Here is a 15,153-nt window from a genome sequence, read left to right on the forward strand (position 1 = left end):
ACAACTGTACCTCCAAAAAAGGAATGCTGTTGGATAATGATAGCAAGTACAGAGCATTCTGACTTCAGTTATGCAGAGAATTGGCTAAATACATTTTCACCAGCAATTAGGAGGGTAAAAAACCCCCAAAACACAAGAATCCTGGATGTCAATATTATCAAAATTGTCAAGAGGGTGAAGAAACCAGCGACTGAGTCTTGCAAAAGGAATCGCCACTCTAACACAAATACACCTATCCAAAGTTTTCCAAAAGAAAACTCTTAAATTTGTTCTACCAATTGGGCATTTATAAATTGGACAAAATCCTCATAAATGGTATAACTCAAGTTCCCTTAAAATATTACACATAATAGGGTATATTCCTGGAGTGAGTTATGTTTATCTATGGTGAACTGATGAATATATTTCCTTTTTTCTTTTTCATCAACAGACAATTTTAATTGAAAATGTCATAGATTTATTCATACAGTATTCCAAACACCAGCCTTCTTCTGCTGTTTCTTAGAGCTGGTGCCTGAAGTGCTGCACAGTTGGGTGAGAACATCATCAAATCCACGTGGCTTGCCTCAGCAAACCATCACAGAACAGGCAGAAACCCTGGCCTGCTCTTTTTATTGGTATTGCCCCACTTCCACTGCAGTAACACAGTGGTTACCCAAAAGAGGCTCATTTCCAGCTCCTGCCTCAAAGAAACAGAACCTAGTGCAGGGTCTGCTGGACCAGAGTCATCCTCATCCTCCCAGTGATGAGCAGAGAAGTGAAGCAGCACAGTTACAGAATTAGTGCAGTCTGTTTTACACTCCCTTTTGCTGCCTCACTGAATCACATCTTCCTCTCCCATGTCCCTAAATTCTCCCCCTTAGCCCTGTTCCAACACTGGGATCTCTGTACCAAGACCACAAATGTGACATGAACCCATCCACAGCACCTGGAAACCTGGATAATCCCAGCCCAAATCACAGGCTGGGACAGCTGATGCTGCTCACATCCAGTGAGAACATTTTTCCTTCTGTCTAAAGTCATGGCTAATGACAGGTCTAGAGAAATCTTATACCCTAAATTGTGAAACCTCAGCAGGGCCCTAGATTTAACCTCTGTACAGTTCTTTGTAGTTATTCTTTGTCCCTCTGCTGTATCTCTGGAGGATGCTCTTTTCAGCAGGAGATGCAGAGTGCAGCTGAATTCCCAGAGGTGCTGGTTTCAGCAAGTCTTCCCTCCCTTTTCCTGCTACAGGACTGTAAGTTAGGAAAGGCTTTTCCTCAGGACTGAGTTGTAGATTGGAAACATACAGGGTAAGGAAAAATCAGGGTAAAATCAAGGTAATGATGATGCACATGGTTTGAGAGACAGAATCCCTTCCAGGAAGGGCTTGGTGATGAGCTGCAAGATGGTGTAAGTGCATTCTGGCTTTAGCCTCATCCTGCTTTTCCCTGTTGAGAAAGAAATACTCAGCAGCAGCTATCAGTATTATCAATGCCACCACCTGGCTTCACCCTTTCCCAGTTTTCACCTCAAATGTCATTTTAAAGCTTGTGAAAATTACTCAGAGATGCACGAAAAATTCACCTGTAAGTTCTACAGGATCCAGGAGAGGCTGGATCATGTGTGACACAAAACACACAGAAATTAACCCATAGTGTGCTGTGAAGGACCATGGCTGGCCCTGAGCTCTCCATGGAGGCAACAGTTCATCACTTACCTCATGCCACTGACACATCTGGGCTCTGTGAACTCTCCAATTCCTCTCTCTCTCCCAGCCAGTGTCAGTGCTTGGGAGCATGAAATTCCTGTTTCTCATGCTAAGCCACTGCAGACTGCTCCCAGGAGGATGCCAGTTTATTACTGGCCCTGTGCCCTGAAAAACTGACCTAATGAAGCAATAGAGAGCAGCTGATGTTGGCAGTGCCTGTGGCCTGGACAATTAGAGAAGCATTTATTGGCAAAATATTTGTGCCCCAAAGGCTACCACATACAGATCTCCTGTCTTGATAATTCTGTAGTGTGAGGATTTTTTCCCCTTTCAAAACCATATATAAGTTTTGAATTTGAATCCTTTAAGGACAGAACACAGCTTTACTTAAAATAAATAAGTAAACACCTTATAAAGTATGTCCAGAATAATATGTGCACCAAATAGAAAATACTGTGTAGGTCAAGATATCTCACTTTTACTCCTCTGATTCTTTCCCTGATCCTGCTGGTGAGGGAGGAGCTGAGTGGGACTAGAATGCCTCAAGTCTATTAGAGAGCACCCCACATTTAGCTGTCTCCTGTCAAGTCATGAGAATAACACTGAAATAAGGAGAATGCTAAATATCACCCACCCAATAGTGCACTCAGAGCAATCAGTGCTGACCTCTTTCCTAAAATTAAGCACTTGCACATCTTCAGCAGATTTTGAAAATAAGGGGGAAACAGACTCTACCTGTTCATGCTCAGGGGAATGCTCAAGGGATATGAGATAAAAGGATAATTCCTTCTCCTTCAGGTACATTATAAAAGCAAGAGATGGTTCACAATGGATTTTTGTGCTACCTACAGAAGTATTTTTCTCAGAAGGACACACACATCAGAAGCACACAGGTCAGACTAGATGGACTTCCAGGGCTTTTGTCTCAAGCAGAGATGAAGCATTATCTAGGTGCTCACCCAGTCAAGATCTGGATGGAGGAGTTGCTTTAAAATTATGCAGGCACATAACATAAAAGAAAAAAAAAAAGTACCAATGGAGTTTAAATTATGCCAGGCATAACTCAGAAGATCTTTTCAAAACAGAAATTTTGGACTTAAATGCCTTACTTGACCTAATTCTGACTTCAGGCCTCTACATAAAGAAATTCCATGAAGTCACTAAAGTTACACCAGGGAGAAATTCAGCCACAAATGACATGATATTTGTCATGCAATTTGCACTTTTTCTAGATACAAAATATTATTCCATTACTATTTTAAAGGCTATTCTAAATCTGTGTATCATCACTATACTATATATTGACCTTTTGAGCAGAAGGCCAATATTTAAGAAACTTGATTCATAAAAACTTAATATTAAGCAATTGGATTATTTATATATATATTTGTGAGTAAATATATAACAGCTCCTCTGAGCAGTTACTGTTTTCAATAGTCAAGTCTATTTAAGTAGTAGATTCTGTCCAAGGGTTAACCTCTGCAGATTTGTCTTTAAAGACATTTATAGCAAAGATGCTAACACTCAAGGAAAACAATTTATATTCTTAAAGTAGGCTACACCTTTTCAAATCCTGGTAGAAACAGGCAGCCAACTTGTACATATAATTAAACTTCAAATTCCCCTCTAAATGGCAGCCAGAGTTCAATATATTTTTGCTGAGGCTGGTTGGTGTAGGAAGATTTTCATGAGATGTTTTCTCCTCTATCATCAATTCAATGATGTAAACAAAGATAGATTAAACCTGCACACCTTTCAGGTTGATATGTCTGACTGGAAAAAAAATCTCACAGCTGGAATTCTTCCTGAAAACTAAAATAGATGACAAAGTAAAAGGCTAGTCTTCTACAGACACTTAATGAAGACAGGCTTCAAGGGGTTTTCTATACCAGAGAGTACTTTACACCCCAGGAGGAGACAAAGCCAGTAGATTCCTGCAGCTGAGGATTGCAGTCACAGCAGAATAAGTAAAATAACAAAAAAACGTATTACTTGTTAAATCACTTACACTGGTTTTCCTTTGGATTCACAAGTCAAAATTATAGATTGTCCTTCTTCAGGCCATGAATTGGAAGAAATGATTTTAACTAAAGGTGTATCTAGGAAGAAAAAAATAGACAACTTGTTGATATACACAAAAAATATTTATTATCTAAGAGTACATTCTTCTCTATTTACAACAGATTAAACCACAGATTTAATTTACACTTGGAGACAGTTTCATATGGAGCCTTGTGCAACTTCCATTGTCTTCAGGAAGGCAATAAAAATGACCAATGTAACTAAACCAGTAACTCTTTATATCCCTAGGAGACATAGACAGAAAGCATGTGTATACTAAGAGAAAACAATTCTTTTTTTCTGTATTTGATGCAAATACTCCATGAATCTATCCAAAAGTCTGATATCTAGCAACAAAATAATAAAAAAAAACCCCAAAATATAGAGGATGAATAACAAGTACTCCATGCAATTGTTTGCCTATTTTTAGGCTGATATGATGGAATGCTGCTATTAGAGGAATGAATGCAATAGTGTACACTTGAATAAGAACCCTTTTGTTGCTGCAGAAGCTTGAAACTCATAATAAGAAAGCTACAATAGGCTTTCAGATAAAATACCTTGTTACAGACATTTTACAGGATATTATTTCTGAAATGCAATAAAGCTGCCCCTAAACCATAACAATCTTAAGCAGAATTTGCAAAGAGAATGTTTCAAGTATCTGCAAAAAGCACTACAGAAGATTCTGCAATCTGTCCAATGTGATTGGATTAGTTTTATAGTTTTAATTGCAAAAAGATACTCAATACAACTACTGTGAATTCATGCTGAATAGGGCATTTGAAGTAGATCTTCAACTTTTAAAAAATTTTACCACCTGGCTTGCAAGAATATATTTTCATTGTCAACAAATGACTTAGAGGGGTGCCTTTATAAGGAACAAAAAAAGATGGTAAAGAAAGATATGTAGCACATTTTTCCCTTAGGAAGAAGAAAAACAAAGTTCATTGTTACAGTGAAAGAAGAAAAAAATCAGATAGAGTAGAAAAAATTCTATTTTTCCTCAGTTTCTTTCTCTGTATCTTCCTGATACAAACCACTTTATCCTACAAATCTAGGGTACCTAAGTTTTGTCTCATTCAATTTGCATTTGCTGTTTACCTCAGCAGTGACACCACAGATGTCCTGTTATCAAGCAAATGTGAAAGAGAATGACAATATGACCCCACAAAATTGAGCAAACAAAAAAATGCTGTAACAATATAGCTGCTAATTGAGATGCCAATAGTCCTGTTGAACCCTAAATGGCATCTGAACAATTAAAATTATGGAAAAATTTTTCTAACTTTTGATTTTTTAAATTTTTTTACACATCACAGAGTGAGAGCATGGAACAAGACAAAAAGAGGGAAAGGCTCAGTGCAGACTCTGTAATTCCACAGAAAGTTTTTTCAGCATCAATCAGCTTTCCAGAACAGCTTCACTAACCTTACACCAGCAGCAAATCTGTTCCACAAGTTCATATTTTTAAGGACCCTGCCAACCATTATGCAGGTGACTAATCCTTTGGAGGCCAGGGTGGCATTTGATTCATTTTTAGCACATGCTTAAGGCACTGACCTCGAGTGCCTTAATAAATCAGGGCATCAAGTACTTCTGTGATTTCAGTGGTGCTGTTGAAGATGAATAAATTACTCTCTTGACTATACATTGAACCAGAGGAGCAAATTAGTATCAGATAGGAATACATGAAGAATTTAACTGAGGGAGGGAGACAACTAATGCAATGAGATCAAGAGGTTTCCAGAGAAATATGAAAAGGAGCAAAACTTTGATGGAAGTAATCCTGACTGCCACAGGTGAAGGAAGAAATTAAAGGTTCATCTAGCTATTATTAGTGGCTTAAATACTTTAAGAAATTATCAGCATTTTATGCAATATTGTAAATGACCCAAGTAAAACTGGAGAGGGTTCCAGACAAACTTTCCTTTGCATGGATCAATGCAGTGCTGTTTCCCCCAACTTGAAGTTTCCATTCCCAGTTTAATACACCAGGCAGCTCTCTGTTCTCCACTTCTAAACAGAGCTTACTCACACAGAAAAAGAAAGGTCTTATATTTATGTTTTACTCTCTAAAGGATGACAAAGTGGTGTAGGAAATACATTCCCTAGTGGTTTTCCCTGCTAATTGACTTAAACAGTAGCTACTTGTTTCTCTAAAGCAGGAAACACAGGTTTTAATTAAAATATATAATTTTAGGGAGACTAACAATGGAACATTTTTGCATTTTATTAATGATTCTTTTTCAAAAACCAGATATTCTATTTTGAGTGCTTTATTCACAGTATTACTGTTTCCATTTTTTTTCTTTTTAGGCCATGCTTCATTTCTCTCTAGAATTAAGGTGTGCACTTAAAAAGGGAAAACTTTGAAGATAAACCTGCCCTCTATTTTCACATTCACAGCAATAATTTTAATGAGAAGAAATCCTCGGAATAATTGAAATGAATCCAAACTAACATAAATATCTTATTTTAACAAAGATGATAGAACCCTGCAGACTGGTACTTTTCCAGAACATAAAATGCTCTTACAAAATACTACTTCCCACTGTGACTGCTCATTTTAAAAGAATTTGAAAAGTACAAATTTACTCCATCAATACTTTGAGTTTTGACCTGTCACACTTAAAATAATTAATTGCAACAACTGGAACATCACATGATCTCCAGCAAACACCAACATTATGGAACAGCCTAAAGAAAGAAAATCAAGAGCTGCAATACAGTAAGAGGTTTATTTCTTTTCAGATATGTTTATCAGCTTGCTATAAGTAATGTAAATATTTAAAAAAAAAAAAATCTCATTCTATTACCAAAACAAACAAAAGGAATAGAGTCAATGGTTTTAATGTTGGTCAGATATTTTCCTCCTCCATCCAAAGTCAGTAGAAATTACCAATCTGTACCAGTTGAACTTACCAGAACTTTAATAATTTATATGTTTTTTTAGTATTTAGCCCAGAAATCTCATGACAATAAAATATCATGGATCAGTATTCAAAGCAGAATTCTTCTGAAGAAGGGAGTGGTGACTATAGTTTCTTTACAATATCTACAAATATGTCCTAATCCTGAGTTCTAAAAACATTACGAAGGAGATAAAAAGAATTCCAAGAATTCCAAAAAGAATAGGCTTTGGGAAAGTCCAATTCTATAAAAAAACAGTGGTTTGTGTGGGTGTAAGCACCACAGCAGTTTTCTCAGTAAAACAACAGTGACTTTTTTAGTTACATCCACCTGCAGCAGCAAGAGCTTCTCTGGCCCTCCAGTCTTCAGTTTGAGTAAAGGGGAATTTATGAGCTGTATTTGATTGCTACCACCAATCTGAATTGAGGTTCAAACATGCCTTTACATTTCTTTTACCCTCTCTGAGCACAGAATCTGCTTGTTTGTTTCTGGACACATGAGCTACAGGTAAGAATTATGACATGGGGCTTTTTTTTTTTTAATATAACCTTTTGTGATTCAGCAGACCAAAGACAAAAGTTCCACTGAGTGATTCTGCTTCATCAATCTTTCTAGGATTTGGGTTCATCTAATCTCACAAGCCTGGGAAACCCATTCCAAAGCTTTGGGAAGATTTATCTATTCTTGATCAGGCTATGTCATCTTCAGCAACACTCAAAATCAGTAAACACATGTGGAAAATTGATACCAGCATAAGCTGGTAAAAAATCTGATCTGATGCATGAAGAAATTAAACACTTCAGCACTTGACTTTTGTTGTACTTTCAGCAGCAGCTGATGGCAACATTCATACCTTGTGGAACTGCATTACTGATTGATTTAATCTCTTTGAAGCTATTTTCAGAATAAAGGTGGTTCTTATCAGTCACTAGACCTTTGCTCTTAATCAGATCTTCTATGCTTAAAGGTGTATTTGCTTTCAGAATTTACTTGTTGTTTATACATTGCTTGAAGTAAAATAGGCTTCAGTATATATTTATATTATTTTATCATCAAGCCTTTATAAGGTTACATGCAGGATTAAATTCCTTCTCATAAATTTACTCACATAAGGTAATCATATGAAAGCTGCTGGAAAAATCCTGCATGACAAGTTATGTTATACTTAATGTGCAAGCTCCTGACAAACACAGTGCAAAAATGAAAAACTGAATTCATAAAAACAAACAAATTTGCTATGATCATGAAACAGGCCAACAACAGAACCAGACAATCAATCTCTACTAGTTTCTTCTTAGTGCCAAGATAGTAAAAATGTAATTTGGCCTATTTTTTACATGTATCTTCAGAAGTCCTTGGTCCCACCAGTTTTAAGCAATATTTTCATGGAACTCACAGCTCTGGCTGAGACACTAAATCAAATATAACCCTTTTCATCCTGGGGCATTAATCAGCAACAGGTGTGTAGGAATAAGCACATGAAAAATCATTTTGATTTGAGATAAAGGGGTAGAATTATTGTGAGGTTATTATAGGAACACACTATTTTATCAAATAATTCTTCCCTAATGTAATCATCTTCGGTCAATGTAATTACAGTCCCAGAAACATAAAATAAGATCACCTTTCTTCTTGGGCAGATGTTAGGGTGGGTGGAGCACATGCATTTCATTGACACTTTTAAAAAACAAAGTTTGGAAGCAGGAGACTATTCAGGAGTAGGTGTATTCATGATCTTGTAGTCATTAGAATTCCAGGAGTGCTCAAAATGTGCCTATGCAAAGAACCCCGCAGCAGTCTTTCCTCCAGGCAATTTTATGTATTACTTTAGCTGTAATATAAACTTCTTGCCACTAGATTTCTCTAAATATTTTGTTAAAAGATAAATCTCAGCCTTCCTTGGCAGTCCAGTGAAAGGAGGATTAACAGAGAAAAATCTTAGTGGTTCTCCTTTGCAGAATTTTACATAGGAATATTGTATCAGATGTACAGATCCAAGTCCGGGCTCCTGATTTGCAAATTTTTCTGCTGAATTATAGACTAAAAAAAAAAAAAAAAACCCACAAAAAACAATAACTTGCTATAGATAGGAGAGAATTACTAATCCCAAGGGTCCTATACTTCAGCAGTCTACATTTTAGAGGCTGCTCTACCTCCATGCCTCAGGAAGCCACTTCCACACTCCCTCACTTAGACATAATTTGAATTTTGTGAGAAGTGGTAATCAATCCATCAAGATCAGTTATTAGACCCCATGCAGTAATTTATGAGAAAAAGAGGTTACTTACTCCATTGAGTACTGAAGTGTTCACATTATGTTGATCAGATCCAGCAAAATACTTATTTGGCAATAATATAGAGATTAGAACATTCAGCCTCTGGAGTTCATGGATTAAGGGCTTGGTCTGGTTCAAGGACCTCCCATGCAATAGCAGAGGAATGCAAAGATCTCTCTTCCAGCCAGATATTGAACTAAGATTCCACTTTGAATCTGAAAAGGCTTTTTTTTTTTTTTTTTTTTTTTTTCCAGTTTGGATATTCTGACACACTAAAAAAACCCCAGGTATTAGAAAATTCTTAGCCCAATTCACATCATGAGTTAGAATTCCTCAAGCAATTCATAACTGTGCAAATTGTCTCTATTTACATTCAGTGTCAACATAACAAGGAATATACTCTTCATTTTACATTTAGGGAAGTTTTCTAGAGCCAGAGGAAGATATTCACAGAAAGAAAAACTAATAACACTTGAAAAATCCCCACCTATTTCCTAGGAATGTGTCAATCCTTAGCATCAAGTGGGCTTCACATGCAAAGAATTGACTTAATTTTTTTTTAAGTACTTTATGAGCTGGCCTCAGAGTAGCCTTCTTACACATCAAAGATGGCAATATTTTTATTGCTAAAATAATTATTAAAAAAATAAAAAACAATAAACTCAATGCAGCAAGTAGATCTTAGATATTTTACTAACACCGACACAAACTTTAGAAAAACTTGTCCAAACTGGTGAACAAATATATACTCAGTTAGGAAAATTATTTCATATAAAGTGCAATGTCCCTTCAAGTCTTTGGCTTTTTAAACTCATTCATTGCACCAGGTCTGTGATTCTTATCTGCCAAAGTAAAATGGCATTACAGAAGATGTGGGCTCTACCACATTTCAATTAAAATCTCCTGTGGTATTATCCATTTAAGGTTTCAAATGCTATACAATAATTTTGCCAAATGTTTGGATCTTCTTTTTGTACATGTTTAGCATGATTTTCTCATGATCAAACCAATCCAATAATTAATATTTTAAAACAAATAGGTTATTTACTGTTTAAGTCATAATCAATGAATAAAGTAGTATTGGTCTCAACTTTTACTTTTGGGTCAGTTGGTTCACATAATTTTAAGGAAATGGGTGATAGTGCCAAACAGAAATCACATTTCTCCTGACTTCATCTGTTTTTCCTTCACCAAAGAAAACTTTTTTTTTCTGGTTTGTAGAATACGAAGAGACCTGGCACAGAAAAAATGTCCCATTTGGTGACAGTAACATACAATGTTCAATATATACAAGGTGCAGAGAGAAAGATAAATCTTTCAAATTATTTTTGTTTATGAGTCTTTGGGGTTCAAAAGGAGAAATCCATTGGTCAGGTTCTTTCCTGTATGCATGACACACACTAGTGTGATGTATATTGAATAAATCTCTTAAAACACGAGGGATTCTGCACTTACTTTCTTTCCTGCTTTGTTTTTTTGTTGGTTTTTTTTTTTTTTTCCACAATGCCCTACTTAGTCTTGAAAGTTCAAACCAGTAAAAAGAGCTAAACCTTGTGAAAATGGTAGAGAAAAAAGGAGGCACAGCTGGTCAAACATGTGCATGTGATGAACAAAAACTTACAGCTCTACACAATATATCACTAAAACAAATATATTAAATCTCCTAACCATGCAGCCAAATTGTCAGGTGCCCATCTCAAAATCAGGGCAGAAACAATCCTGTCCCTAATTGTGTCATAAATAATTGAAAGCAGCTGATTAAAATCATTTGACCCTAGAATTCTGCTGGAATACTTTGGTTCTGATGCATCTTTCCTTTGAAGGAGATTCTCTCTCTGTAGTTTGTATTACAAACATCTCTCCAGCTGCAGCAAGAAGCTGAGTTTGTTGTGATGAAAGCTGTGATCCTTGCTGGACTTGCTGTTTGAGTGCAAATTGTGTTAACAGTAAAAAGAAAGATGTAGGGAGGGGCAAACACTTCCCTGGTTCTGTTTGTCAGGAGAAGCAAGAGCTCACAATACATCAGGATGTGCTACAAATGTTACTTAAATCACTCCTGCTAAAAGCACTGACACTACCTCCTTATTCAATCCTTTAGGATGATGAGTAGAGGGTTTTAAGTACCTTTTTTTCCACTAGAAATTTTCACCTATACTCAATGATTTAAAAAGTACTGCTAGTAAGAAAAGGCTTTATTTAGCAGCATTGGATCCAACAGTATGGGATATGATAAAGGATCTGTTCAGGAAGAGGGCTGGGTTTGTCTGACAGAGCAGTTCTTCCCCACTGTGATCAGTGAGCATCCCATGGATGCAGGTTTTACCTTCCTGGACCCTGAACAACACAGGGAACATGTTTTATTAATCACTTGCCAGTTTGGAAAGCACTCAGTTGAGCTCCAGGCAGCCCAGATAAAACACACAGACCTTTTCTATGGTGTAACATCCTTGTCAAGGCTGCCAGATCATCTGGCAAGGAAAAGGATCACCCCACCTTCCTGCCATTACCCACTGACTGTTTCCAGACTACCCCAAATTCTGAATTAATCACTTAATCTTGTGCAGCAGCACCTCCTGCCTGGATCTATAATACTCAGATTTAATAATCTGCCATTCTTAATAAATATATTTACCTGGCTTTTTTTTTTTTTTTTCTTTGAACATAAACCACCATTTCCTTTTTGTACCAGAGTGCAAATTGCTATAACTGGTTCATTAAAACACATTTTTCTTCTTACAGGTTTAGCTAAATTATGAGCTACCAACAGCATGTCTTCACTTCATGGTTTTATTTTATGACCACAAACCTTATGAATGCTGAAAAGCTTTCATAAATTTCTCAGATATTTTAGTGTGGCAGTGAACAAAAACAGTTCTGGTGCTATCATTTTAAAAAATGTTATAAAAATCTAACAGTCTGATAATAAAAGATTATTGCTACCTGGTAATAAATGGCTACCAGATGATAAGATTTTAAAAGTTTTTCCTGAGAGACTAATTCATTTATTTTCTACCCATTTTTGTCTGCTTTTTCAAAATGCATGTTTGTGAAATCTATTTATGTCACAGCCTTCTACATTTTTCATTGCACTTTTTCTCTCTCTTATTTCCTTGGAAGCTTTCCATCATTTCCAGATGCAAAGATAAAATAAGCAGATACCTCTGAAAATGATGATGTATCTACTTTCTAAATTAATTAGCACTGGAGTAAGCACAGGACAGTTTCAGGAACTTTTTTTTTTTCTTCAGAAACCATGAGATTTTAATTTTCATATATGGATAGCAATTACAAAGCTCACTGAAAATTCTGTAGTCCTACATAATTTTATCCATATTTCTGAAAAATGTAAGAAAATAAGTTTAGCAAAGAAGAGACTTTAAAAGAAAATTCCAAGGACAAACTACTCTAATATGCACAAAAATAAACATCAGATTGGATATCCCAAATGAGACAAGAAAGAGGAGAGAGGAGCACTTTAATCAGCTCTGTGCAAGTGCTCACCATTTTTAATAGCTTTTACACTTACCAGCTGTGCATCCTACAGCTGTGAATCAGCATTCCCCCAAATTTGGCTTATTTTGTAAATGGCAAGCAGCATGGCTTCTGTCTGTGCACTGCTGCCTTGATTAAGCACTTAGGTGCAAGCCTTGGTAACTTCACCAAAGGAACCTGGCAGATACAGTAAATTTGATGCTCTGCTTTAGAAAAGAATGAAGAACTCATTGCTTAAATGGATGAGAGAAAAACAAAATCAATATTATATATCTGAAAAATTATTTAATTAGTAATATTTGTGGGTGAGTCAATCTAGTTCAAGTGATTGTGCAACGACAATTGTGCTTCATTTCAATAAAAGTATTCAACAACATTCTGACATTCAGCTTTATGATAGTACTTAAATACTTAGGTTTGATATAAGTTAATACTTGCTACCATATCCACCTGGATATTTCAATGTCTTCTTTTTATACTCTCTTAAAACTGCTTTGCAGCTGAGCAGGACCAGAAACAGCATATGGTCCCTTTGTTACCTGAGATTCTTTGATGGCTATTGTGCCATCCTTAATCTCATCTGCTTTATTTTAAAAGAGGAAATAGTATTAACACTTTTAACAGAAGAGTGTAAAAACACTCTCCTGGATGCAAAGAAAAAAGAAAGTGAATGTCAGTGTGGGGAAAAGAAAGATTGATCAGTCAAATATTCCCTCCTGACACTCATATTACATGAGTGCCTGAATTTGAGCACCAACCTGGCAGGAAACCATTCAGGAAACCATTCAGGTTACTAATTGTGTGGGCATTGATTATGTGGTACTTTGTTAAAGATATCCATTGGACTTGTTTCAGCACCTCACCTGCTGGTCATGCCAGGCTCTTTCACCACAATTACTGAAACAAATAAAGGAAGTAAAGTGTGCTAGTACACAACATGTGGCTTGGGGTTTTGGGAGGGTAAAAAAGAAGCTGGAAGCACAACACCAAAGCTCCACAGTTCCCCCTGCTCTATTCCAAATGTTTACAACCTTCCCCTGCCTTTGTCACCTAATGTTGATCATCCTTACCTGCTTTGTGCTTGGCCTTAAAACAGGCAGAGATAAATGTGAGCACATCAGCAGCCCCAGCTGAATTAAGTGGAGGACAGAGTGGCACTGTCACCCCAATTCTGAGTGTGTGCCACTGGTGGAGACAGCACCAGGTCACAGTCACTCCCTTCACATGGCCTTGCAGAATGGGTCACTGGTTTCTGAGTTATGCACCAAGTCCCATACACACATGAATGATATGGTAGAAACAATATTTTCTTTGCAAAGCAGTTCTGTTTTTGCCAGTGATTGCAAGTGATGAAGCTTAGTTTTACAACTTTCATCTTGCTTAATTATTTTTGTCATGCCACTTCTTCAGAGTAAACAATCTGTTCCATTTAGCATCTCCACTGCCTTACACTGTATTCTCTCCAACTTACTTATGTTTTATCTCACTTTTGCTGTTAAGAGATGGAAAAAAAAGACAAAGAAAAGTGTTCTGCCTAAACCATATTATAAAGAAATGCTGAACTTTGAGAAAGCACATGACCTTTCAATATAACTTTATCTTCTGCTTTCTCAGATTTTGTTTAAAGCCTTCATTGTTCTGTTGTGTCTGACTTAAATTATCTTGAATATGGCTTAAGAAATGCAGTACATCCATAACTGTTAGAGAAGTTAAATGAGAGCTCTGGAAGCTCAACAGTCCCAAATATCTCTTCAATCCTTCCTCTGACATTTGTATCAGATATTGGACACTATAAAAGTTTAGTCTATATAAAAATAACTAAGCAGTAGCATCAGGAATTTAAAATTTGACTTGCTTCTTGAAAATAGACACCCCATCCTCATGAATGGTAAACTTTTCTTCCTTGGGAGGTTCTGGTAATGATCTCTGCATATGCTTTTTTATCTTTTCCTCCAGACTACCTCACTGCTTGCTAGTCTTTGCTGCTTTTAATATTTTTGAACTCTCCCTCCCAAACTTCCTTTGAAACCTTCTGGAGGCATCACTTAGTCACACAACAAGCACATGGAATATCCTGCCTACACCAGATTTCAAAGTTTATATGCAGAGTAGACAAGCCACCCTGTGGATTTTCTACATAAGATTTTACAGAGAAATAAATTAGGTTATATTTCACTTGTAAACCATATTTGAACATAAGCCTCCAGTTGGTAAAGGTCAGGATTATACATTAACCCTTTGAACTGGATATCCCCTTTGAAAGATGAAAGTTTGGCACTAAATGGGCTTACAAGTTTATGAATTATTTTGCATTTAAATAATGGATTTCTTATTTTCATCCATCATTAACCTAATTGATCTCATTTAAACATGCAAATTGTAGCAGTGAACTTTCCTGTTCACAGATATCATCCTTTACTGTTTGCAGCAACTCTCCTTTAAGTTCCATTTGTTTCAATCATTCACCAATATGAAAAGCTTAAAAAATATAAGTGCACTAATTAACACAGTGCTTACATAATTATTGACCTATATAATTAACTTCTTTCTTAATTTTCATTCAATATGAAGAGATGTAGAGTGCTGAAACTGTAGCTTTTAAACTGCACTGCTATCATTACTCTTTTTATCTGCATCTTACACTGGTAAGTACAGAAACATCCCTCATTTAAGGGAGACAGAATGGAAAGCTGGTCCTCAAAGTATTGTATTGAGATATAT

At 36.3% G+C, this 15,153-nt stretch overlaps 1 protein-coding gene across 5 annotated transcripts in view; it reads right to left on the reverse strand.

Moving 5' to 3' along the window:
• CADM2 (cell adhesion molecule 2) overlaps positions 1-15,153 on the reverse strand; it is a 549,455-nt gene that overhangs the window by 82,679 nt on the left and 451,623 nt on the right. For all 5 annotated transcript variants that reach the window (XM_079299722.1, XM_079299720.1, XM_079299721.1 and 2 more), the window contains one exon: positions 3,699-3,789. In XM_079299722.1, coding sequence (XP_079155848.1) covers positions 3,699-3,789 — 91 coding nt within the window. The remainder of the gene's footprint in view (positions 1-3,698; positions 3,790-15,153) is intronic.

Source organism: Erithacus rubecula (genome assembly GCF_903797595.1).
Source record: "Erithacus rubecula genome assembly, chromosome: 1".
NCBI classification, from domain to species: domain Eukaryota; kingdom Metazoa; phylum Chordata; class Aves; order Passeriformes; family Muscicapidae; genus Erithacus; species Erithacus rubecula.